The sequence below is a fragment of the Lepisma saccharinum genome, chromosome 1, assembly GCF_977018435.1.
Source record: "Lepisma saccharinum chromosome 1, izLepSacc3.1, whole genome shotgun sequence".
In the NCBI taxonomy this organism is placed as follows: domain Eukaryota; kingdom Metazoa; phylum Arthropoda; class Insecta; order Zygentoma; family Lepismatidae; genus Lepisma; species Lepisma saccharinum.
This window is the reverse complement of record NC_139229.1, coordinates 66614643-66640767: the sequence shown is the minus strand read 5'-3', so window position 1 is coordinate 66640767 and position 26125 is coordinate 66614643. Positions and strand designations below refer to the sequence as shown.

General features: G+C 36.3%; 1 protein-coding gene across 3 annotated transcripts in view; it reads right to left on the bottom strand.

Moving 5' to 3' along the window:
• LOC145996059 (voltage-dependent calcium channel subunit alpha-2/delta-3-like) overlaps positions 1 to 26125 on the bottom strand; it is a 117281-nt gene that overhangs the window by 64638 nt on the left and 26518 nt on the right. For all 3 annotated transcript variants that reach the window (XM_083132280.1, XM_083132289.1, XM_083132299.1), the window contains 10 exons: positions 24830 to 24940; positions 15848 to 16082; positions 14823 to 14954; positions 14335 to 14591; positions 13059 to 13169; positions 10618 to 10822; positions 6223 to 6359; positions 3872 to 4012; positions 3155 to 3250; positions 1605 to 1685 (listed from right to left, as the gene is read on the bottom strand). In XM_083132280.1, coding sequence (XP_082988406.1) covers positions 1605 to 1685; positions 3155 to 3250; positions 3872 to 4012; positions 6223 to 6359; positions 10618 to 10822; positions 13059 to 13169; positions 14335 to 14591; positions 14823 to 14954; positions 15848 to 16082; positions 24830 to 24940 — 1506 coding nt within the window. The remainder of the gene's footprint in view (positions 1 to 1604; positions 1686 to 3154; positions 3251 to 3871; positions 4013 to 6222; positions 6360 to 10617; positions 10823 to 13058; positions 13170 to 14334; positions 14592 to 14822; positions 14955 to 15847; positions 16083 to 24829; positions 24941 to 26125) is intronic.

Here is a 26125-nt window from a genome sequence, read left to right as displayed (position 1 = left end):
TTGCTTTACATCTTTTTCGTGCCCATTGAATCTTTCCTATTTTTATCCTTTTAGCATTTTTCTTTCCAGTTTTAACTTGCATTCCTTTTTAATGTGATTTTATTGGAGCATTCTGAAGAAGGATCTGATAACGAACCTAAAAAGTTGGTTTGTGAAAGAACATTGTAAGCCACACGTAAGTAAAAACTGTATTTTACCTCTAATAATTATCAGCTGTGCTTATGCGAACATTTAAGAAATTACTTGAACTTGAAAGCTTTAATTGAAAATAATATTAGAAAATGGGTTTTTGTTATGAAATGCGGGGAAGAATCAAATAAAATCTTTTTTTTATTTCTGTTTTTGATCTCGTAGTTGTGTGGGGTTGCACACGTTTGCCTTATATTGGTACAAACCTATTCTCGATCTATATATATTTTCAAGTCTCACTTAGTGTCTGTATACTTCAAGAAGACTAATCTTTGGGATGCACTTATGAACCACTGCAAAGCTCTTTCCACCCATCTGCTTGCAAACTGAGGACCATTGTCGAACTTCCTCCTCCATTTGTAAACTTGCTAATAGAACACTAAAAATGCTGTCCAAGGCAAGAATTTATTTTAAAGAAACACGCTTGTCTTGATCAGCATTTTTAGTGTTTTATTAATCATAGAAACAAGGCATTACCCTAGAAAGCTAAGGTTTCATCAAATTGACAACATATAAATACAAAAAGGTATTACCCCATTCCTTTTTACCACATGATGCGCTTGGCACCCTCAGTACCTTTAATTGGCCTTGGACTGTGGAGCAAGTGATACTGTTTGGGTTGAATTGGTATACAGTTGACAAATTATTTTATTTTATTTTATCTGCGTAGTCGATCTGACGAAGCGTTAGCTTTAACGTAAACAAATTTGCAACATCTATGATTTGTTTTCGACAATGAAAAGATCAATTGTGTAATGCAAAACAAAACTAAAAATTGTGGTTTTGCTGCTTTAGACAACTCATGGCACAGCATCCATCTATCAAACTTCTGAATAACTTGTAACAACCATGAAAGAAATAGAGGATGACAAAAATGTTTTGCAGCCATTGTTCCAAAGCAATATGTAGAGAATATCAAACAAATTGCTGTTTTAAATGTAACTATGAGCAGTAAATCATGTCAAAACTTTTTTCTTTGTTACTAATACTATCAGTAACAAATTATGTCATTAGCCAATTTTAATTGCCAATAAAACTCTTCCTCTAAGCAAAAAAGTAAGGTCATCAAAATGACTACACCTTTGCTTTAATGCTCCTGATTTTTCACCTTAGCTCTCTAGGGTTAACATTGTTAACAAGAGATATTGAATTTTCATTTGCTAGAGAATGTATACAAGTTTTAATCTTCCAGGGGCAAGAAACCACAACTCTTCATTGGTGCAAGTGTGTGGAGGAGGCGCCATCTTTAATATGGCAAGTATGGTGTTTTGAAGCTCCTTTGAGCAACATTGCGGTCTTCATGTTGCTGTATATAGTCATCCTATAATTTTTGTCAGAATATTAAGGTTTTCATTTGATTCTTCCTTTTAATATTGAATACTGTGAGTTGTACAACTCTTTATACAATGGCTTACCTTGTGAGGTGATGTAAGTTTCAAAATACTGTCTACAGGAATGTCAGTTCCAGCTACTCCTAGCAAATTAGCAATTCTGGTCTGCAAAAAATGAAATTTTCAGAACCAATACAACACTATAAAAGTAGCAAAAGTAAATATTTTGTGCCAAAAATTTTACTCAAGTCTCTACAATATTTCAAAATTGAATCATCACTGGTATATTTTTCAGAAGATGAAATCGTTACTAGGTGGCTTTTATAGCAGAGTGGCCAGCTTAATGAGCTATGAATCCAGAGCTATCAGATTCAAACCATGCTCAGGCATGGATGTATCATTGTGTTCCATCACCAAGTTCATCATTCATCCTTATCATCATGATTAGCGTAGGAGATAGAAAACTGATGTAAGGTAACGAAAATAGTAGGTCTGAGCCAATACCGATGCCACTGTATTGGTTGGATTTTCTATACCGATACCTGCTGATATTTTTCTGGCATTTTTAGTTGTTCATGGGGTCAGCAACAATGCCATGCATCACTTTTGCAGAGTCTAATTATCCTGGAAGTTATGCAAGATTTGCAATTTCCATTGATTTTGTACCAATTAGAGTGCTGCAATGAGTGTTTTTTGCTCGAGTGGTGAGTTCGCACAGGCAACGCTAGATGGCACACAGAATTAATAGGTCTTCTGGTTCGAGCATTTCTCAAACCCGATTAGTACACATATTTCCATCATTTGTCTAAGGTAGTGGGCTCTTAAATATGGATCATGAAGTAAAAGATGAAGTGAAATTGAAAAATAAGTGAACGTAGTCGTCATCTACATGTTAAAATGCAGTTTTGTATATCTTACCAATATATATGAAAATAAAATAGATGATTATAGGCTGAAACTATCTAGACTGACATTTTATATCTCTCAGCATGTGTATCCATTTTACGTTTCAGTCTGTAGATATTGCATGCTTTCATATGTGCTGTATTTGAGTCTTACATAATAATATACGGAATTATTATTTAGAATTGTAATGGCATAGAGTTGTTTCCTTCCATGTATAGGTTTTAGTTAACAGTGCTGCTTCTTAGGCTCTAAAATACAGGACGATGTCAATCATTCCACTACGAGTGTGGTACTCTCGAGTGTATGAGATTGAAACGAGTTTGAGCGAGCAAAAGTAGTTCTATGCAGTACTCTAGTACCAATATAATTTGAAAGAAAACAACAAAAAAAACTGTATTTTGTAATTACTTAACAGGTATTTTTATATTCCGAGCAAAACTGAGGTAAATTGATGTTTATCATTGTAGTGAAATACTGACCCATCAATATTAATCAATATTTTGAACAAGTTTTAATCATTTGTAATGGTATCAGTAAGAGTCATTAAGAGTATCGGTATTGGTATCGGTTCAAAGGTTCAAAGTGGTATTGGCTCAGCAATACAAAATTGAAATTTAAATCATAACTAATGGTGTAAACAGTAATTAAGTTTTGTAATGCATTGCAACAAGTTAACGAACAAAAGAGATGCATGTTGATGAGTAGAAATAAACTCATTTATAGCTTACGTCATTATCTTCCCACTCTCTTCTATCGAAGACAGGCATAGACACTGCTGCAAGTATTCGATATTCTTGAAGTTTGTGCCCCGTTTCTGGTATGTCCTAAAGAAAGATAATAATTAATATTTGTTATTAAATAATATGAAAATAAGACACACACACACATTTTCATCAAGCTAAAGCTGCACACTGTCCTGCTTGAATATTGCAGAAAGATGGGAAAACATAACAAATTACACATCAGTATTTGCAGTCAAATTCCGTAGAGAGCAAATAAATGCTCGGATTTCTATGGTTGTGTGTTGTGTATGCCCTCATACAAATTTACATCATCTTTGTTGAATGTGTCTCAATTACTTTATGGACGAAATTGGGTCTGATGCTGCATACCGTCGATTTTTTTGTATACAACTAACTTTCAAGGTGAAAATTTTAATACCTGTGTCTAGGCGTCTGAAATTGGGGTTCTAAATTTTATTCTAAGATTTATTTTCAGGTTAATATAGCAAAAGAAAACTGTTCAGCTTTCGGAAAATTCTCGTCTGTTTTCATCTGGGCCTATTTCAGGAATGGGCTTAATGCTGCAGCATCAATAGCCACCTTAATCCGACCCTGGTCATGGACACTTCTGGGTTGTAACGATTCCATTGAAAGTTAATGGAATTGCTATAACCCACAAGTGTTTGTGACTACATTTTATGGTACATAGTCAGTTGAACTTACGGATTTCAATCGAAAAACATATTTCTCATCTTCTAACTGTTGACTGAAGTATAACTTTTTTCCCTTCATGTGGCTCTTGTATCTTTCTTTCTGATCTTCATGTTGCATCACCTCAGACAACCAGTTAGATAATTTTGGATCCTGCAAAGAAGTTTACATACATATATAAATAACAGTACCATAATGCCAAAATACAACAAAACAGAAATGAATTAAAATACTTCATTTCAAATATTTTAGAGAAGTAAAAAAAAATAGAATATATTCGCACGTTTGTGCAAAATAAGCCAAGCGACAGCATGAAATGGCTAAAAGTATGCAAGAGATTTGCTAGTTTTTAGCTTATCGAAATTAGAGCCCATGCTGAACCCTCTCGCTAAGTTTCCTATTGAGTTTGATGGTGTTACATGACCCAGGTCAGTGCAAAATTGTGTGAATCCCATCCCTTCTATATATTCGGCAGCCTTTGGCTGTTCTCGGCAGATACCCTACGACATGAAAGACGAGAGACTTTCCCCCCTTGAAGGTCTGAGGCTTTTTTCTCAGCCCTATGTTTACAACTACGGCAGGGTTTCTCTCACATCATCAAAATTAAACTTCTTCCGAATTTTCCAGCATTCTGAAGCATGCAACGCTCTTGCTTTTAAGAGGAAAAATACATATAGAGTAATGAGCTATATGAAGTTTGCTTTTCATTATGCAAACCAACATAGATGCTTGACTTTATGTACTTGAGATTTCGAAGTATCGAGTAAGCCCCATATGAAAGTTTTGATGTTTTTGTTAAACTTTCTTGCAACAATTGGTGCTTGCTTTTAAATGCGACAATTGAGGTGTTTGCAATTCAGTTTCAAACACTGAGAGAAAGAAAATAAAATTAGAATTGTTTCTTTTTCGTATTGCTCAATTTTAGTAGTGCTGTGTCCAAAGTATTTTCTTCCTAGTTTATAATTTTTAGTGACAGTATATGAACTGACTGACAAAAGCAATATTAACAAGAAAATAAAATACAAAGCATGCTGTGCTGTAGCCTTTATGTTTACTTTGTAAATTATACATATCAATTTGTTATATTTAATTACAGGAAGAATACAAATTAATGAGATTTCATAATTCTCATCGTATGGGATAGGATAGCATCCTTTGTATTTTGTAGTCGTAAAGCCTGTGGTACTGCAGTCAGCATTTACATTGAATAGTCAATGACCTTGGCATTTTCCATGGAGAAATATTGTGCCTTCCCCCCTCTCCCCGGTTGAAAGATAGACCCCCGAGGATTGGCAAGTCTTGTGATGACGCTTTGCCACTGTCGGCTTACAAAATCACTTCGAAAGTTCTGAGTTCATTGAATAAATATACACCCTCTTTGTTACGATTACTGTGGAATGAAGAATCATATAAAACCTACATTTAACAATTTGATTAAGGGTTCCATCTTTATCTGTATATATATATTATAAATTGTTGAAGGGCCACTCCAATGTCCTTTTTATGCTTCAAAAAAGAGCTATAAGAATCATAGCTGGAGTAAAGAAAACTTATTCATGTAGAACTCTTTTCCGTAAACTTAATGTGTTAACTCTCCCCTGCATATACATTTATGAATGCTTAATTTATGTACGTAAGCACAATATTTCCAACTTTGCCACAACTGAGGAAATACATGGCCTAAACACAAGAAATAAAGACAAACTTCACATAAAACACTGCCACCTTAACTTATGTAAGAAAGGTCCCTTAAACTCTTCCATACATCTCTACAATAAACTACCACAAGATGTGAGGAAAGAACCAAAATTGATGATATTCAAGCACAAGATAAAATCAATGCTTCTGAAGCATGTTTTTTTATTCTATAGCTGAATACATGGAAGCGACTTTTACATAAGACAAAATGTATATAATGTAGTATACTCACATATTATTCTTGTAAAATTAAATGTCAAATGAAGGTGGATAATTAGTATCACCTAGAAGTAGGCTGTAATGTTCTATATCTTCTCATGTTATATTTTTTTGTGATTTTGATATAATACCAGAGTAAGACCCAATCTTTTTACAATTTTTGGCTATGTATTTTGTATTTGTAAAATCTATTAATGTAGTATTGTATTGTAATGTAAGTATTGACATGTCCTATATTACCATGTACTGTAATTTGTACACACTGGTAGTCCTTGGATGCAAATAAACTAAACTAAACTAAACTAAACTGAAGGGGTATAAAACTGTAGACCAGATCATGACATTCACTGGAAAGATGAGTGCACTTGTATATTTTATTTTTCTCACAACATACTACTTTCATTTTGATGTCATGATTCATTTTCAATTCCTGTTTCCATACTTACTGTAATGTCAGCATAAGCATGTGTCCAAAATACAGGATGATCTGTTTTTTGCAACACCATTGGTCGTGCTAGCACTGGGATATATTTCAGCACTCCATCCACTACTTCATCCAATGACTGAAGATGAGCATAGTATCCTGCAAGACAGATAGTATGTAAAACCACACAGATTTATTTTATGAAAGACAAAGATGAATAAGCAGCAGTAATATTTTATTTTTCCTGTTGATCTCTGATGCAGAGTGGTTAGTTTGATGCATTACAAAGCCAAGGGTCCTAAGTTTGAATCATGGTTAAGGCATGCATATTTCATGTGTTTGTCACATCATGTGTTTCATAGTTTCAGCTGCATCTTCATATAATGAAATAATGAGCTGAAAAAAATTCAAGTATTGCTAAAAAATCTTAGATCAACAATGATTGTAAAAGATAGTAAAGAACTTGTTAAATAATCAAAAACATTTCTTTTTAACAAATTGGGAGACAGGGTTGGTTTATCTTCCTTTTAGAGCAATAGAGAATTTGAATACAAAAGTCCTTCAGCAATATTGTTATTTTTGTCTGTTCTTCAGCATCAAAGTTTGGTATCTATGAAAGTAATCAAGTGTGTAAGAATTGACGGCTGAATCATGGTTTTATGCATTACTGCAAGACTTGATAGAAACTACATATAAGAACCATTCAGAATGTGGCATGAGCGAAAAATCCATCTTTTATTTGCAAATATTTTTTGATGAAGGTGATATATTTGGAGAAATGTAAAGTTTTATCTTGGGAGGGAAGGGGGTGTGGTGGACTTTCATAATAAAGTGTCAAGTAACACTTGTCACTTGACGGCATTAGCAGTTACTATGTAAGTACTGGGGTGACCATATATTCTGTTTTGACCAGGACAGTCCCAGGGGCATGTCTCGGTCATCCCATCGATATTATTACAAATCACTATTTGTCCTGTTTTATAAAAGTCTAGGGGTTAGCTTGAAAACTAAGTCTAAGTTGGTGAAACATTTCATGCTAAAAAAATGTTGATGGAATTTGGTCTTCTTTTCAAGCACTTCATAGCAATCAAAATGTTCCATTATCATCTAGAACTTCCGAGCAGACAGCAGTTTACTGTTTAAGTTAGCTTGCGCTGCGGATTGTATTTTTTGTGTGTGTTCCTTCATTTACAGAGCGGTGAATAAGCATGGCCAAGAAGCGTACATGCAGTTTCAACGGACCTGCAACAAGAATTTAAATTCTTAAGTCTTAACACAAACTCAAAAGACAAATCTCTCATTGTGTGTCAGATATGTGGGGTGTTATGTGCCAGAACGGCAAACACAATCAAGTCGCAAGATGAAGTAGTTCACGGGAGCGACAATAAATGTCAGGGTGCTACAGTAGGAAGGCAGGAACAGATTGTACAGATAAGAAGAGAAGAAAGAGGATTGTATATATAATATAATTAGGAAACGAATAAATAATACAAAATTATGTATCTTAAAGAATAGACAGATTGTAAATGATAAACTATTAAGATAAAGTATATATTAACATGAATGAAATTGAGGAAAGTTGATAACCGAGGAAACAATTATGAAAATTTGTCCTTTTCTGATTTGTGAATCAGAATCGTTTTACTTACCTCTGGCAAGGAGAAAGTTGTCAGTTTTTATTATTGGTTGTCTGTCCCCAGAGGCACTATTATAAGTTAGTCGCCCCAAAGCACTTTCCGGCTGCGCTTTCTGTTAGTAGCATTGGGCCAGTGTGAGCACTTCATGTTAGCAATCCATGGTATATTCCCTTTGGTTTGGCCTATGAGGAGGCACTAGTTCTAAAATTAGACGCCCCTAAAATTTTATTTCTCGAGTATAGTTCTTTGACTAGGTCATTATGCCAAAGAAAAGAGGGAAGAGAGCTGGCAAAAGAGTACGTGAATTCATCTTGGAACGCTGACGGCAAGAAGGTGGAGAGACGATTCAACCTCCTGTTATTAGCCGAGATCCGCTAGGTCTCCAATATGACATATCAAAGGGAGGGAAGGAGTTTAAGCTTGTAGCTATAGAAGAATCGATGTCAGCACAGGGCATTTATGACAATAGTAAAGGAAGCAATGATGAAGACCCAAGAAGAAAAGAAAGAAAAGAGACATCTTTAGGAGATAATATAAAGATGATATGATTGCAAGTTATATGCCCATAACAGAAATTTTCCAGTGATTGATTGTAAATAGAAAGAAGAAAGTTCCAATGATTGATTGCAAATAGAAATGAAGAAGAAGTTTCCAATTATTGATTGAAAGAAGAAGAAGAAGTCTTTCAACATTATACGAAGAAGTTTGCAATGATTGATTGAAAGAAGAAGAAGCCTTTCAATAGAAGAAGAAGTTTCCAATGATTGATGGAAAGAAGAAGCCTTTCACAATAGAAGAAGAAGTTTCCAATGATTGATTGAAAGAAGAAGAAGCCTCCCACAATAGAATAAGAAGTTTCCAATCATTGATTGAAAGAAGAAGCCTTTCACAATAGAAGAAGAAGTTTCCAATGATTGATTGAAAGAAGAAGAACACTTTCAGGATCGTAAAAATCCTAAAGTAGGTAGTGTAAGCCTTGTGTTTTCTTTCAAGTACAAACATTATTACTCAATCCTAATAGCCCTAGGTATCTTTTGTTTCTAACCTGAGCTAAGCTGGCTCGTGTCAAAGAGAACGTAGCAGGGGAGTTTTCTGTTGGTGATGAATCCTCTGCGGGGCTTGTTTGATTTGGTTGATTTTACTTTACTTTTCCACCACTTCTGGCTACTTGCAAAGATGAGGATGAATGATAATATGATGAAATTGATGAAGGGACATTCACAAATAACAACCTTGCCCAGTCTGGGATTTAAACCTTAGACCCCTGGTATCATACCATGCTGTGCTAACCGCCTCACCACGATCTGCGCAGCTTGTGTTGTGTCATCCATATATGTTTGTGATTGTCTCTTCACTCATTGATCGCCATTCATCTCCAACATTGCAAATAGCCAAAAGTGCCAGAAATGCAACCTTAAATAACCTAAATGCCGAATCACGTGGAACTGGATATCCAGTTAGTTGGTGTTGAACTGGCTACCTGCCCGGATGTGAAGGCTGCCTGGCTGGCTGCTTGACTGGTTTGGAGGAATAGGACATGTTCTAATTGCTACTGGTTTTCCTCGACTGGATTCTGTGGAACAGCCAATCAGAGCAAAGTTTGGCCATGTGAAGATAATCTGTGAGTTTGCAAAGGGAGTTTTTGTCTGTGGTTTCCGAGTGTTGGCTGTTTTTGATAGTTTCGCGATAAAAAAAAAGACATGATGTGAAGTGCATTCGTGTTCAGTTCATTAATATTTAGGTATTTATGCAAAGTGATGAGATGTGTACGTGACAAATATGATTAGCCGAAAATAATGTTTTATTTTTATTTATTTTTAATTTATGAATGAATCCTGCAAATCTCATGTATGAACCCGAGTTAAAAAGCTTGTTCGGTACGCATTGATTACCATATTTTTTTTCGAGCCAATCTCTAGTTCATACTTTTCTTTTTTAATTTTTAATAAAAGCACAAAGCAGTAATTCTCCTACAACATTCTTCAAATTGCTCGTCCATCTTTACAGAGATTGTCTGCTCTGCACAATGTCTTATGGGAACAAAAGACTATCGACAAGTACAGTGTAACAAGTATTGTGTGAGGCGAAAAATAGCAAATGGGTAACCAGTCCAGCACCAACTAGGGTATTCCTACCAGAAATTCAGTTCCGTGTGATTCAGGCTTAAATCAATCAACTTGCCACTTGGAAACAAAACTTGCAGAAATAAATGCAACCTTTTGTACTAGACTGCAAACTTTGCTTGTCCCTTGCATGTCATTCAGACTGGGCTGTTTTCTCAATACATGTTGCACATGCACAGCGATTTTTTTTTGTTACAGACCAGAGAGATCCATGTCAATTGTTGCTTGTCACTTTGGTGTGATTCCCTCATGTCAGTTGATACTTCAATCTGAAAGCTTCCGTAGAATGTTTGGTACTGCAGTTAATGTTTAACTCTTTTGCCATTTTTTTAAAAATACCCTTTTTCTATCATAATACCACTTGGAATTGTGTAATGTATTTACTTTTGTAATTTTTCATGAACATTAAGGCTTCCATTGTCAACATCATACAATTAGGCATATGAAAATTTTCCTGCATTTTATAAATCACTTTCAAATTTGGATAACTTTCTAATAGTCTCACAAGTACTACTGGGACATTACACACTCGTAGTTTCACAGACACGCACACATGCTTGCATATTTTTTCATAAGAAATTAGCAAAGTAAGAGGAATCTTAACAAAATGATTATGCATTTTTATATATTAATGAAATTTAAACTATATTTAGTTACCTCTATTGTAACATGCCATCCACATTATCTCTTCAACATTTGTTACTTCTTTCCCGAGAAGAAACGTGAAGACTCTTACTGGTAGAAAATCTGTTTCATTCCAGTTGTACTTCTCAAACACATCTGTTACATTACCTGGCAAACCATCCGTTATTAACATTATAACTTGGTTGCACTTTGACCCAAGAGTTTCACTGTATCGATACTGTAATCAATATAGAGAGAAGAAATGTTATTATTAATAATAATGACAATTATATATTAGTAGAAGTATTATATTATAACATGCAATAATAACTTGGTGTTATCCCAAGTAACCACAACCGTTGGGCCAACGTCAGTTTTTACGTGGGAAAGGTTGACTTTATGTTGGTTGGCAAATTGACGTTGGTCTTACGTTGGGCCAACGTTGGTTGCCAATGTTTGCCCAAACATGGAAAAGTGAGTCAAAATCTGTTTTAAAACAACTTTTTCATGCTAAGACCAGTTTCAGGAATATGCTGTAAATTCTAGAGTGTAAAATAAGTGGCATGTTTCTTTTCGAATATTTCAGTCACAGCACATACTGGAAATATAATATATTTTTAATGACCGGTTCAAATCCGGGAACTTTTCTAACATTGGAAGCAGCCCCAGTGCCTACCCAGTGTCGAATAACATGGGTACCTGGGGGAAACCCTGGGGGGTAAAGGCAGTCAGGGGCATGGTGCTGATCACATCACACCCACTCATGACCGGATCAAGAAAGTGTGGGGCGTTACCCCCACACCCCCTATACGCCTTCATGTCGTGGTGCTAAACACAGGGGAACACTTTACCTTTACCTTTAGAAGCTATTTTAGCTTGCAGTCACTCACCAGTCCTTTGTCAGCCACCATGGATAAAAGATGTGCTTATTGTTTGTTTCTTTAGCTGTAGCAGAACAATCATATTTTTACAGGTATTCTTGTGAAGGTGGTTAAACAATATTATGTGCAGACTAAATTCCATGAAAGGCGGAAAACTAAGTAAACTCTAGAAAGCTTTTGTGCTACCACTTGAAGGTAAGGTGCCTTGAAAACAATAAACCATGTGACTGATAAAGTGCTGTGTATTATTTTAATTTTCATAAATAATTTGACCTCATAATAAATTATGTATATATCAGAACACAAACCTATCCATTCTTTAGTTTTCAGTACGTTGGGCCCATGTAAAACCATATGTTGGCCCAACGTAAAAACCACACATTGGCCCAACGTAGAAACCATGCATTGGGCCAACGTTGGAACCATGGCCAAAATTACCATTGCCCAATGGTATGTTTTTATATTGGCCCAACCATGGACAAACCACTTTTGGTTACTTGGGATATGGTTATCGGAGCAGTTTTAAATCTATTGAAGAGTGATACCGAGCGAAATCCCTACTATTTCACCTCTCCACGCTGACCAATGACCCGATCATTCAACGACAATGCTGCATACCAAAGAGAATAGGATTATTCTCTTAACTCCATACCGCTGAGTATGTAATCCCGGCCTCACTTCTTCTGAGGACTTTCCATGGAGGATAGAGGCTTTGTCCTCTCGTTGAGGGATCAGAGACACAAGATATTGAGAACAGTATAAAACGACCCGAAAAGTAAAACAATCTCTCAGTTGTTCAACGAGTATAGTGAGTATGGAAGCATGGCAGTTTGAGGCAGCGTTCTGCACTATGTTGCACCTCGAACCCGGGACTTTCATCGAGTTGCATCACGATTGGGTCATGGCAAGTGTGGAGAGAGCTTCGCTCTGGTATTCCTCTTCTTTCCTCTTCTTGACAGAGTAGGCAAATTACATTATAAAATGAAAACCTCTTGCTTTGCATTATTTGCTACATCCATTGTGACTCAACGATCCCCAAGACAATCAAGCCGAGTCACACTTCACTATTATATTTATTTGTTACAATTTTAAGTGTTTTAATAAAGATTTGCTCCATTTACAAAACTTAAATGAACACATTGCAAAGAGAGATGGATATATTAATGCACAATATAGTATGATCTATTATTGAGGAGTACGGAAAATGTTTCCTCTAACCAAATTGTCATGCTTCTTGCTTGGCAACTAGAAGTTCCAGAGTTTAAATGCTCATTGGAGCATCAGTGTACAAACTTGAACTTAAAATGAAAACTTTTGCATAACTTTAAAAGTAAGGATGGACATAACAAATTAAACTTAAAAAAATAATAATAAAAAAAGATAATTAAAGATCTGGTAGAAAATAATATTTTTGTTTTAATTTATGCAAATATAATAGTAATAATAATATAAATTTACAAATGTTCATGTAAATCATAAAAATTCAGGATTTAATTGTTGGAATCTTGTGCAATTCTAACTTTGAATATAGTATTGACAGCTTCTTGCATTAAGAACATAGATATTCAAGTAGACAAGCATTACTATACATACCTCTTGTAAGATTTCAAAAGATTTTTCAAAGACATAGCTAAAATTTGCAAGTCCTTCTGGACTTATATGATCAAGAGCACGTTTTAGTTCAATGATGTTTTGTGGTGTTGCCTGAAAAAAAAGTAGCATTTTGTAGATATTCAGAATCTGGAATGACCTGGGCAATAAAGAAATAAATATGTTTGTCTCTGCTAAAATAATAAAAAAAGTTAATCACTTTTTGAGAGAAGCCAACCTAGTATCTGGCGAGACATAATCTAGAATGGCAAATCTATGTAAAAGTTTGATATTGCATGTTGCATCATATTGTTTAGGGTGATGATATTAATATTGACTGTTCTTTGTGCATTTGTTACCTTCCTGTTGACATCCACAATCCTTCAGTTGTCTGTGACCCCTCTTATTCACCTACATTCTATGAACAGAAAATTGCTTGCTTCTGAAAATGAATCTCACTAATAGCATAATGGTAACAGTCTCGTCTTATACACAAGGGAACTCAGGTTCGATCCTTGCTAGAGGCACATTGCATGGCATTTTGGATCCCACTTTAAGCCTTAATTCAGTCCCAATTGACCTATCTGATCATAAAGCAGGCTTAATCAAAATCTTGCTGCTTGAAGTTTTTGCTCATTTGTCCATTCACAGTGTACTCATGAAATTGTAGTCCTCAGAAATCCTGTTAAGTGTTGCAGTTTTGGACCTTATATACGAGGGTTACAGCAAAAGTTGGCAACATTTTTTTTTTCATGAGAATGCAGAACCAGCACGAAAATCAGAAATATACAAATGTAAGGGGACAGTGTATGGTATTGTGGAATGTATGATCAGTGCACGATGGTTGACTTAACAATGAATTACCACTGCCCTCTGTACAATAACCGTTCATCACACTGCCATCTAGTGATGTGTCCACATGCTACGGGTGTCATGTTCTCAGGGACATACGATCTTATTGTGGTACCATCGTTTAACTTTGAGAAGAAATACAGTTGCCATGACTTTTGCTGTAACCCTCGTATTTGGCAGTGGCAGGTATGTTTAATTTGAAATCAGGTAGCTTCATCACCTTACCCATACGATTTATACCAAACACTTAACAGTCAGAACACAAGCTGACACACCATGGCCAATACCACTCAACCTGTTGTTTTGATGCCACTGTTAGCTCTAATAAAGGAGGCATTCAATGTATTTCAATCATACATATTCAACTTTGACAAAGTAATTCATGTCACACTGGAAATATTTCACGAAATTTAACTGAGACTCTTACCTGCACCAGTCTGTCTCTAAAACAAGGAATTATTGCATCTGACACATTCGAAAACTCGAAGATATTTACAAAGTCATTGTTGTCAAGAGTGTCGAGGATTTTTTCAGCAACAAGCTTTGCAATTTCATGTCGTCTGCCTGTCATTGAGCCAGAATTATCGAACAGAATGACCATATCTTTCGTACATGTTGCAGCTTCAATGTACCATAGTCGATTACGGCAGTCAAAGAGGTTGATTTCTTGATTCCAATGTATAGCTGGTAAAAGAAATATAGTGTGTTAATACTCAGGAACTTTCACATGGAATTCATATTTAAATATATTTAAACTTAGCATGGACTGTGAGTTTCCATGCTGAATAAACAATGACAGTAACTAATGTTAGGTAAGCATTTAAAAATCACTCATCAACTTGGAAAGACAAGTTTCTGCAGTTTTGTACTATGATATATTTCATATATTTGTAATATTTGAGTAAATATACATACCAGGATACTGTCTCATAAAGCCTGAAGAACTTCCAAAGTACTGCCACGACAATGTTGGATCTATTTTGTAATTGGTTTTGAAAACCTCATCCAATTGCTTGGACCACTCAATTGCATTCATTACTGTATATCCTGTAAATATAAATAAGTTATGATTTTGTTTGGACACAAACAAACTAAAATATAGAAGTTTGCAAATCATTTAAAGATTTTAATAGTACAAGGAGGCAAATTAAGATTTAAATTTCTAAAGTGAATGCATAATAAGGAAGTATGTTCAACTTAAATATCTGAAAGGGGTGACTGAGATTTTGCAAAATGAGTAAAATGATTGAATTAATATCAATTTCCTTTAATGACTTCGGAACAAGATGGAAAGTATGGGTAAGGTGATTAGGTGATACTGTCGGTGGCACATCAGGAGAGATTGATGCTGGTCCCCCTTCTCCCCTTTCCCCATTTGCCAAGCTGTACTTTAGACAAAGTGAATGCAGGGGAAATATGGAATTAGCAAAGAATGTTCATCAACTTATGCTTTGTTTAATATACAGCCACTGATTGCTTTTATAGGTTTTAAGGGATATTAAAATCTATACATGTCTTTGAAAGTTAGGTTAAATGAACCTACTTTATAATAATGTTTCTAAATTTTAAAGTTGTAAAAATATCAACATGAATTTGCAGCTTTTCCATGTTTTCGAATAAAATCGAGATGTATAGCATCAGCACTATGCTTGCAGATAAAATACACTGGATAAGTAACGATGGTTATTCCTCCATTTTTATGAACTAGCAGAATACATGAAACTAGAATGTTTCCTTTTGTCCACATTGGCTCCATTTTGTGAGGTACTCAGTTTAACTGAAGCAAGTTTTTTGGCTATCTCTATTGTACCTTTTATTAATGTTATAACAAGATGGAGAAATCATGTTTTCTCTTGATTTTCCTTTTACTTTTATTTATTATGAGTCTTTGTCCTTTGCATGTGCAGACAAAAAATATGAAAAGTAAGAAATAGAGTTACCTCTATCCCAAACATTAGTTGGCACATGGACTGAACTATAGTTGAGATTTATTGGAATATTGTAAAAATATTTGTTACGTTCAAGAACTATACTCTCAAATCGACTAGTTTCATTCTCTTCTCTCTCTTCTTCAAATTCAACTACTTTTGACTCTTTGGCATTACGATAGAAGAAATCAAATTCCTCTAAGTATTCATGCTGCTCGGCTACTGATTCTGCTACCTCCATTATACACTGAAATAAAATTTAAGAAAAATAAATACACAGGAATTTCGAAGATATGTCATTAATTGTTTTGGTATTTTGCCCCATAAAAAAATGTGGGTAGTAATGTATTTTCATGCATTATATGATAAGCATATTTCTTCAGGGCTGGAAAGGTTATTAGTAGGGCTCGGAACTTTATGTCCTATAAAACTGTAAAAAAAATATGTTTGTTATTATGTCATAAAAATTGAAAAATATGTCATAAAAAATTTAAAATGTGTCGGAAAAATGCAGAAATATTCCTACTAAAGCCAAAAATATACACAACAGTATTTTCGAATTTCCCATTATACGGAAAGTCAGTATCTTCCAGCCTACAATTTTTTTGTCAGCAAGTTACACCAATTACATTTCCGTTCCACAATGCACTTACAATCTTGCCGCATAAGTTCCTGTTTGTGGCATTCCATTCGCAATGCTATTAACTCTATAACTGTAATCTGTGGAGATAGGGAAGGGGGGGGGGTTCGAGTGGGCAGAGAGAAACCGTACATGCTGCTGCAAAGGCTGATAGCTGAATTTGCTTTCCTCCCCTCCATGCAATCCTGTTCCCTCTCAGGTGTTCATTGGTGAAGCTGTCTTGCATCACTACTTGCGCAGAGACTTGTTTTCGTTTACCTGCTCAAGATATAGCCTGGATCAAGTACCAGGTGTGCCGGGTTAATAATTCTTAATTGAGTCGCTGGATGGTGCTGGAAACAAGGGTTGGTGCACAGTCTCAACTGTTACGTCACTGTGTTGCCAGGACAGTACCTGTCAAAATGCCGTGGATGTGCAACCGAGTGCGAGTGATTGTGATATTGGGTTTGTGTGGTAAACATGTCGACCTTCAAACCAAATAAGGAGTATTTGAGGCACGTCCTGCTTTTCTTGTTCAATCAAAAGAAAAATGCAAGTGAAACACATCGTATCCTTGTGGAAACGTACGGTGACAATGTCCTAATGCAAGGTGCGTGTGTGCGTTGGTTTCGATGATTCAAAAGTGGTGATTTCGACTTGAAAGACAAAGATCGCCCGGGCCAGCTGAAAAAATTCCAAGACGCCGAATTGCAAGCACTGTTGGATGAAGACGATATGCAAATGCAACAACAACTGGCAGAGAAGTTAAATGTTGGTCGCCAAACCATATCTGATCGTCTTCATGCCATAGGAAAAATTCAGATTGGGCGACAAGACACGGGAAAGTGATTTTGCAGCACGACAACGCCTCATCACACACAGTGAAAGGCATCAGAAACACCATTTCTGCAGTTGGCTGGGAATTCTTGCCCCACCTGCCATACTCACCAGACTTAGCCCCTTCGGACTACCACTTGTTTTCATCGATGTCTCACTCACTTTCCCAGCAATACTTCAACAATTACAAAGTTGTCGAACAATGGCTTGCTGACTGGATCACCTCAAAATGTGAACGATTTTTCTGGTAGGGCATCCACAATTTGACGGACAGATGGGCAAAATATATAGCTAGCGATGGCGCATATTTTGAATAAAGCATTTGTTACCTTTCCCCAGATACATTTGTTTTCTTTTGGATCAATTAAGAATTATTAACCGGCACACCTGGTAGTTGCTAAGAATAGACAGCATATGCTTTTAAATTCTTTGTCCTTATTTCCTTATCCTGCCATCGATAATATAAACTATCCATTGTGCTAAAGGTACGGATAATAAAGTAACCGATTATATGCAAGACAATTACGAAATTATACAGAAATATGTCTTATTATGAAAAAAATTGAAGAAATATATTGTAAAAGATTGAAATTGGTAAAATATGTCAAAATGTGCCATATAAAGTTCATTTATTTCGGCTGATTTTCATCAGATACGTCAAGATCTCACCCCAGTATTCGATCAGATGCCAAATAAGAAATATGTTATAACATATAGTCCTGGGCCCTTGTTATTAGCAAGACATGGATAAAATAGGTTTAAAGATTTTAACATCTTAACTTATAAGCTGAAGATATCACTATTCTTTTTTTAAAATTTTGGCAAAAAGTTAAAACCCTGAGAATATTTTGGCAATGAAATGTTTTGTACATAAATATAAAAGTAAATTTATGTGTTTCATGTAGCTTGTTACATGTATGTCCACAAAGCAGCATATCACTTAAGTTGTCATCTGCACTGAGTGTTTGACTCGCAATTCTCTACTGAAAGTTTCACATATGAAGTCTGGCCTAGGTATGGGTCTTTTGCATGAGAACTTCCATCATTTTCAATTAATCATTATTCATCCTCAATGTTGTAGTAAGGCAATGTAAAATAAAAAAATACACATGCATAGAAGTCAAAAGGGAAAGATGAAGATTGAATCAAGATACAGGAATATTTGTTTCACTGATCTGAAGTGCATCATACTTTAGAGACAGCACATGAAAGTGATGTCTGATTTAATTACAGCAGTATTTTTCAATTTTATTCTTTTGGACAGTCACTAAATATTTTAGATGTATGAGATCATGAAGTATTCACTGCTAAAGAAACACTTCACAATGTGCATTTTATGTTTTTGACAACAAACAAATACATTTGTGGGTTTAATAACCCCTTCCCTGTTGCGATGTTGAAGCAAAGTACGACCAAAAAAAATCATCTATATACGAGGCGCATCCAGAAAGTAAGTTTCCCTATTTTTTAAAAAAGAAACCAACACAGTTTCAGGAAACCATTTATTGGCAACAGGTACAGCAAAGGTTCAGCTATTTTTCAACATAGCAACCACCAGAATTGAGACATTTGTCGTATCGTGGTATCAACTTTTGGATCCCACTGTCGTAGAACCAGTGGCGTCGCTAGGCCCTTTTTGGGGGGGCTTCAGCCCCCCCAATCCCTCGATAAGCCCCCCCAATTTTTGTTTTCCCTGTAGACATTTCGTAGGCCAGACAGGTAAGGCAGATCCTGCATTCTCCAGTATTGGTGTTCGTAACTGGAAAAAGACTATAGACAAATTTAAAGATCACGAGAAATGTGCTTCTCATGTAATAGCAACTGAAAAATGGCTGACTTTCCAAAGTACAGAAAAATTGGGTACAGTAGTTAATCGTTTGACAAATGCCAGTGTGAATGAAATAAAAAACCACCGTTCTTATCTTCATCGCGTTGTTGAAGTGTTATTGCTCACAGGTAGGCAGTGCATAGCACAGAGAGGCCATGATGAAAGTGAAGAAAGTTTCAATCAAGGAAATGTGCGTGAAATTCTGAAGACATTAGGGAAGTTTGATACTGATTTTAGTGTAACATTTCAAAACGTTATGCCAAAGAATGCCACGTATCATTCTCCAGACTCCCAGAACGTTCTGCTGGAATGTAGTGCAGCTTTGCTGAGAAAAAAATATTAACGAGGTAAATGAAAGTGGCTATTTTGCAGTTATTGCAGACGATACAAGGGACATAGATAAGGTTGAACAAATGAGCGTGTGTCTTCGCTATTTTGTTTATAACAAACTTAATGAGAGGTTTTTGTGTTTTTTGAATGTTAAAGATTTAAGTGCAATGGGACTAAAGGCACGACTTTGTGAAAAGCTGTCTGAATATGATATAAAAAATGCAATATGTGTTGGTCAGGGGTATGATGGTGCCGTTGTCATGAGTGGCCAAAATAGTGGTGTTCAACGGCTATTTAGGGAAGAACATCCCTTTGCACTATACGTTCATTGCTATGCTCACAGGTTAAATTTGGTTCTAGTTAACATTTGTACAGATATTCCTGAAGTTGGAAATTTTTTTGATATCCTCAAGTGCTTGTATATCTACTTTTCTACGTCCTTAATAGCTCATACACGGTTTGTAGAAATACAGACAGAGTTAAATGTTCGTGCAGAACTAAAAAATCTAAGTAGCACTAGATGGGCTTGCCAAATAAGGTCTCTACTTGCGGTGAGAAAAACTTATGATGCTCTTTTGAAATATCTGAGGAAACCACCAGATTCAGCAGATAAATGTATAGCCCTACGCCTTTATGAATTTTTAAGAAAATTCTCAACCATGACGTCTCTGTTTATTTTCATTGAGCTTCTGTCCATAACAGAAATTCTCAATAACAAGTTGCAGTCACCAAGCCTTGATATTGCGAAGGCAATTGCAGGTGTTAATGCAGTGCTTGACACTTTACGCGGTATGTGAAATTAAGAATATTTTAATTCTGTATACAAAGAGGCAGAGGCATTTGCGAAACAAAAGGTAACTCTCAATGAAATAAGACCACGTTGTAAATTAAACCCTGGGGCACAAAACTGATACCGATAAACCTGCATTCTGCGGACTTTTTTTACACTATCATTGATCGAATGATAAATGAGCTGGAAAGTAGTTTCAACTTCCAGTGTTCTGGTTGGAATTCAGCATATGTCGCCTTCTTTACTTACAACAAATTTTGACTTGTTTTTGAACCCTCAATTCTTGAGTGGTTTTTGTGACTATTTTCAATTACAAGTGCGGATCGCTGAAATCATGGTTGCAAAAATTTACCTAAAGAAATTGACATACACCATCACATCCATAGTACATTTAATGAACGCCATTCCAAAAGACATGTTTCCGAACTTAAGCAGAATGTTGCAAATTCCAGTGACAATTCCTGTGACATCAGCATCGTGTGAGAGGAGTTTTAGCTGTTTGAAGAGAATCAAGACATTTTTGCGTAATAGTATGGGCCAAGACAGACTTTCTTCACTTGCAATACTGACCATAGAAAAGGAAGAGTGTCATGAATTGTGTGTGGATTGTGTTAATGATAATTTTGCAAGAAATTCGAACCGCAGAGTACAGCTGATACATAAAGACATAGTTCACCAGCATTAGAAAAACAGGACAAGAATATCCATCTGTTTTCATAAAAATTAATGCAGTAAGTCTATGTTAGTTTTAATTCCTTATGCTTGTTATATATTATTGTCTTATTAATCACTTTGCTATTTTCAAACATTAAAAATATTTACAATAGTAGTAAGTCATGTATCTAGTTGCAGCCCCCCCAAAGCAGATCGCCTAGCGACGCCACTGCGTAGAACTCTGCCGCCTGTGAATGGAACCAGCATGTGACAGACGTCTTCAGCTCTTCGTCGTTGCCAAAACTCTCACCGGAGGACAGGAATTTCTTGAGGTGCAAGAAAACGTGAAAATCGCTGGGAGCCAGATCAGGACTGTAAGGTGGATGATCAAACAACTCCCAGCCAAATTCCGTCAAAACAGCTGCTGTGCGCCGAGCCGTATGTGGACGAGCATTCTCATGGAGGAGCACAACACCTGCAGTAAGCATGCCACGCCTCTTGTTTTGAATGGCACGTCGCAATTTCCTTAGTGTTTCACAGTAATGGTCAGCGTTCACCGTTTCACCTCTGGGGAGGAAGTCATTGAGCAAAATGCCCTTCCTGTCCCAAAACATGGTGCACATCACTTTCTGTACCGACAGCGTCTGTTTGAATTTCTTCTTGACCGGAGATCCAATATGCCGTCAATGCATTGACTGCTGCTTGGTTTCCGGGGTGAAGTGCGAAATCCACGTCTCATCGCCCGTGACGATCCTGTCGAGGAAATCATCTCCGTCATCATGGTACCGTTGCAGGAATGTCAGTGCTGCTCCTGAACGTTTCATTTTGTGTTCGGGTGTCAGGTTTTTCGGCACCCACCTGGCACACAATTTTTTGAACAGCAGGCGCTGCATGACAATCTCATGCAACACGGATCACGATATCTGCGGAAAAAGGCTACTCAACTCCATAATCGTGAAGCAACGGTTCTCTACGATGCGCTGCTGCACCAGCTCAACCAGATCATCAGTGATGAGGGACGGACGCCCACTGCGCTCTTCATCATGGACACTTTGACGACCTTCCGAAAACTGCCGACACCAGCGACGCACCATCTGCTTACTCATAATGTTCGGCCCATAGACCTCACAGAGCTGACGATGAATGTCAATTGGCGCAATGCTTTGTGCATTCAGGAACTTTATCACCGACTGAACCTTGCATGCGGCGGGAGAAGGAATACGAGCTTCCACTTCAGACCACTGCTGCCTCGCTACTGGCGCCGGGCGGGATCTGTCCACCTGGCATATGATTGATACGTCTTAGCTCTGCTGCGCATGTGCAATTTACATGGCTCATTATGTTTACTTTCACGGGAAAAAAATAGGGAAACTTACTTTCTGGATGCGCCTCGTATACAGTGCATTCAATTTAAAAGCAGTATGGAGCACAAATATACAATATACAAAATATACAAGTAAGATTCTTTAAGCAAATGTTGAAAATGATGACCTTGTTCTTGAATACACATGTTAACACGTTTTTCCATATTTCTTGCAACATTATGGAGGACATCTACACTTATACTCCTAATTTCCTCAGTGATGTGGTGCCTCAGCTCTTCTAAGGTGCGTGGATTCTGCCTGTATACTTTTTGCTTCAAAACCCCCCAGAAGAAGTGGTCCGGACTTGAAAGATCTGGGGATCTGGCGAGCCACAGTCCCTTTGAAATAATCCTGTGTCCAAAGAAATCTCTTAACATAGCCATAGTCTCATTGGAAGTGTGCGGAGTTGCGCCGTCCTGCGAAGACACGTAAAGAATTTTGCGAAGACACGTAACTATTCAGGTGAAACCGTGCTTCATTGGAAAAGAACGCGTAGTCCAACACAGTGATGTCATTCCCAATGAAGTCCTTCAACCATTGACAGTAGTGCACATGATTAGGGTAGTCAATTTGTTTTAATTCTTGAAAAACTTGAATTAGATATGGATATAATTTCAACATTTTCCTCACTGCTGTACGGGCTGATCCTATGGACTTGCGTCTCCTGGCTTAGGCATCGTAAAGGTTTGTGGGGAGGTCTTGTCATTATTTCATTAACATTAGTCACTGCCTCTTGTGTTAGTAGAGTCCTCCTACGTCGGTGTTTCAAGTTACATACAGACCCTGTCTCACGGAATTTATTGACCATTTTCTGAATTGAACTTACAGTCTGAGCACTCTTACCGAACATTTCTGTGAATTTACTGCAGCTTTTTTTGAATGAATTTGTTCTGAAATATTGTTCAACAATAAAGGCACGTTTCTGAACACTAAATGGCATCGTAGAGGGCAATGTCTCACTCACTCAACTCAACGAAGAACAAACACAACCCAGCAGTACAGCGGAACACGTGCAACTGACAATGCATCTGTCCCCTCCCTCCCTCCCTCCTCGTCACATCCCCTTCCCTCTCTTCCGCTACAATAAACTTTTCCTGTAACAATGGGCATAATGGAATGGACGGAACATAATGGACGACAAGAACAAAAACAATACTCAAATATACCTTACGTACCGCTTTTAAATTGAACGCACTGTAGATGCAACTGCAAATTCATTTCATCGTAAATAATGCAAAAACTAACTATAAAAAGTCTTACAACAAAATAAAGCTAAGGAAAACAATCTATATAGAGAGACTGCTGCAAATAAACAATTACACATTACATAAGGTCATAGGTAAGGTTTCCCCTGCATATAGCAAATGTGCCATGATGGCACATTTAGGGTATGTGAGGGTAGGGCCGCACACCCCCACAACATATTCTTGATCTTGGACATTTAGAAGGTGATGTGATCAGCACCATGCTCCGGCTGCCAATAATACCCTCCACCCCCAGAAACAACATTGATTTGAGGCTGGGTGAGCTCCAGAGCCACTTTATGCAGGGACTAGGCTGGTAAATTTCCAACCTCAAAACATCCATCCCAGGAATCGAACCTGGGTCTCCCACAGTCAGACACCCAACCAACTAGACCACCGCAGCTGTAATTCCAATTTGCGAAAAAAGAAAAAAATCTACAGGAACTGAGAACGCATCAACAATGGATGCACGAAAAAGTGTTGTCTCTAAAAATGTCTTGCCGCAATACAAGAACCGTTAATTTTCAAATATCGTCTATATATAGAAGCACTGCAAGAAAGGCCCAATTTTGGAGAGTATATGTATAGCTCCGCTGCAGGGGATGGGTTAATGAAATATATTTAAAATGTTTAGACCAATTCTTACAAAGTCATTGGGAAGTTGAATAGTTAAGAGATATGGAAATTTGAGTCTATGTCAGTGGAATGGCCAGCCATTTCCTGAATGATGATGTGTTTGATCTGAAAATTTGGATATTGAAACAAAACTGTGTGTTATGACTACCACACTAAGTTAATGTTGACAACATATGACATAAAATATCAACTTTATATAAACATTTTTCTACAACTTGTGATATTAATTCATTTTAAATTGTCATTGTACATATATTGTGAACATTAACATGTGTATTGAAAGTGTAAACCATTCTAACATATTTATAAAATATGAATTTATATGTGGCATTTGATGTATGTAGCATTGTAAAAGATTAAAATTTATCATAATTATTCTAAGAGTATGAAACCACTATTTCACTTGATAGTTCTATGAGAAACATGCAAAATCACTTCACAATAAGAAATGCAAGGCAATTGAAATCAATATAATATAGCATTTCTCTTTTGGTTCTAATGTTTGTTTCTTTCTAAAAAATCAGCATTTACTTTCAGTCTCTGTGGTGAAGTGGTTAGCATAACACACACTGAAACCAGATGTTCCAAGTTCGAACTCTAAGTCATTAATCTGTCATTATGTCATTCATTCTGTTCATTGTGATTAATCCAGAGGTAGAAAAGCAATGTCAAATAAACAAAATAGAAAATACCTTTACTGCCTGCATTTTCATATCCAGCATACTTCCAACATTCCCCGTAATTTCCTCCACCAAATCATATCCATTTTTCTTCTTAACTGGTATTTTTAATTCTTCATACATCTGAAAGAGAAAAGTATTTTACATAAATATGTAATAAAAAATGCACTACTTCAATCAATTTTTAAAAGTATATTACTTTATTTTCGCATGAATTTTAAACAGGCACAGACACCTTGACCCTTCCATCATTATTCGGAGATCAAAAAAGTATAAAATAATTTGCAGAAATCTGTATGGAAATTAATTATCCATTAAAATCAATCTTTGAACATGAGGTAAAGAAATATTCATCACCTACAATTGAATTCTTGGCAGGGAAAGCTTTGCAATAACTGCAGAACCCCCAAATTATTTAGGGAAACATTTTGTGTGGAAATATACTAACTTCATTTCATATAAGAAATAAAATCATATGCCAGTAGATGTTCCTAGGTAGGTATTAGATCACTCTACTGAGTAGCCTTCCGCTCTGTGAACAACTTGACTTCTATCCCCTACATAGAAAATGTACTCCAGCAACGTTTAGTTTAGTTTTCACAATCTGAAGATTGGACCGGTAGTGCCATTGACATTGCTGCTTTGGAAGGTTTATGATTCTGTTTTGATCATACATCCTTTCAGCCAAGTTTCATTCAGAAAAATTCTAACGAAGCCACTGAGAGGGCAATAAAAGGAACTTTACCAGCTAGAGAGAGAATTCAGTGTGTCTTTTATGTGAATGTCCAGTAAATGGATACTTTCTTTGTTTTTACTGCATAGGCAGATTGTATATAATGCATGAATGTGATCTCAGAAGTTAGGTTTGTATGAAATTTTAAATTCATATTCTCTTTTATTCAAATTGCATGTTTCATCCTTGTATAGAGAGACCACTTATTTCTGTTTTGAACTTTATATCGAAAATACTTACTTTTTACAATACTCAGAAAAATTAGTGCAGTATTTGAAAATTTTCCAGTGAAGGGGAAACTTTCAATAACTTATTTCGAATATTATATATCATCCTCTTAAGCTGAAATAGGTAATCAGAGAAGAGGAAGTGAGTTCCAGGAGGAACTCCCCTTCTTTCTTCTTTTTCTAATGAATATTCTGTTGTCTGAAAATTTAACAAGTGGATGTAACAATTACAACTCCTAAGATATTAGAAGGAAATTGGATTGATTCTTAAAATAAACAAACGCCAGTTCATCTCTTCTTCCATTGCTCGTTAAGGAGCAAACACAGATACACTTTTTTTAACAGATT